This window comes from Etheostoma spectabile, chromosome 5 (assembly GCF_008692095.1).
Source record: "Etheostoma spectabile isolate EspeVRDwgs_2016 chromosome 5, UIUC_Espe_1.0, whole genome shotgun sequence".
NCBI lineage: Eukaryota > Metazoa > Chordata > Actinopteri > Perciformes > Percidae > Etheostoma > Etheostoma spectabile.
This window is the reverse complement of record NC_045737.1, coordinates 13,574,513-13,575,820: the sequence shown is the minus strand read 5'-3', so window position 1 is coordinate 13,575,820 and position 1,308 is coordinate 13,574,513. Positions and strand designations below refer to the sequence as shown.

General features: G+C 40.0%; 1 protein-coding gene across 1 annotated transcript in view; it reads left to right on the top strand.

The window, feature by feature from the left end:
- smarcb1a (SWI/SNF related BAF chromatin remodeling complex subunit B1a) overlaps positions 1-854 on the top strand; it is a 9,632-nt gene extending 8,778 nt beyond the window's left edge. The window contains exon 9 of the mRNA XM_032515593.1: positions 396-854. Coding sequence (XP_032371484.1) covers positions 396-435 — 40 coding nt within the window. The 3' untranslated portion in view covers positions 436-854. The remainder of the gene's footprint in view (positions 1-395) is intronic.
- The last annotated feature ends 454 nt before the right edge of the window (positions 855-1,308 follow it).

The following is a 1,308-nucleotide window of genomic DNA, read 5'->3' as shown; positions in this document are numbered from 1 at the left end:
GGTCAGTTTGTCTGCTTGACAATTCCATTTTGTAGCAATAAAATTAAAGTGAGATGAACAAAAAGAGAAATGTATCAGATGTTGTAAACAAATGTTGACAAGGTTTCCTTTTGGGGACATAATTTAAAGTTGGGAAAAACAGGTTATGAATTGGAATATATCGCGGAATATTGGAATATGTTTAAAATCGCAATAATATCGTATCGGGAGGCGTCTGGTGATTCCCACCCCTAGAAAATAAATGTTTGTTGCCTGAAGACGTCAACTTTGAGAACTTTTTAATGGGCTTCTAAAAATTTTTTTAAATTACAGATATTAAAGCAATTATTAGACGTAGCGGTTCAGTTTAAGCCGCTGTTGTTATTTGACGTGTTGACACCCTGTTCTCCCTGCAGGCGAATGAGGCGATTGGCGAACACGGCCCCCGCGTGGTAGAAGCAGCAGCATCAGCGACCCCGCGACCCCCCCCAGGAACAGTGAGCGTCTTGATTGAGGTACATGTCGCTGTCACGGTTCACAACATCAGCAACAAAGATGTCCCTCCATCGGCGGCTGGATGTCTTTTTCTGCTCGACCGGGTCCTCAATCGTACATCGTGTCATTTCTTTATTTTAATTATTAATGTTAATATTACGTTCTGTTTGGCAAAGCCCCCTCCGGTAGAAAATCCTTCACGTTTCTCTTCCGAAAACTCGGCGTGGAGAAGCTGCTCTCTCACTTTGACCACTGACTTTTACCCGACCACAGAGTGAGAACAAAAACCACGCAGCCAGTCTCAAATAATATATTGTTGGGTTGTATTTGTTGTCTTTTTGTACATTTGAATAATTCTTACAAAATAAAAAAAAAATGAACGAGCTTGATTTGTCTTGTTATATTGTGCATCACAAAAAGTTATTAAATAAAGTATTTCTGCCATAACTAGGGAACGGCTTTTCTGATATTGTTTTGTTAAATACAGGTTTCACTTGTTGCTCCGGTTTCCTCCCAGGCCGGGCTGACAGAGTTTTTTATTTTAAACTTGTGGCTGTGCAATTTCAAAATCTCTAGAGCTGCAATTTTAATTGTAGCTCACATGATGGTTTTAGGTGGCAAATTCCTCTCTGAGTTGGCCAAACTACACCAAAAAATCTTTTGCTGTACATAGACACTTAGTCAAAAATGGTTTTGTTGAAGATGAATGACAAGTCATGTCGGGGTCACTCTTCGGCTCGTTGCCCAAACTTGAAAAAGGCCTGTTCAAGGACTGAAGGACGCAAGGGACAGCGCAAATATCTTTTGACTTTTTTTTTTATTTACTTCCAGTTT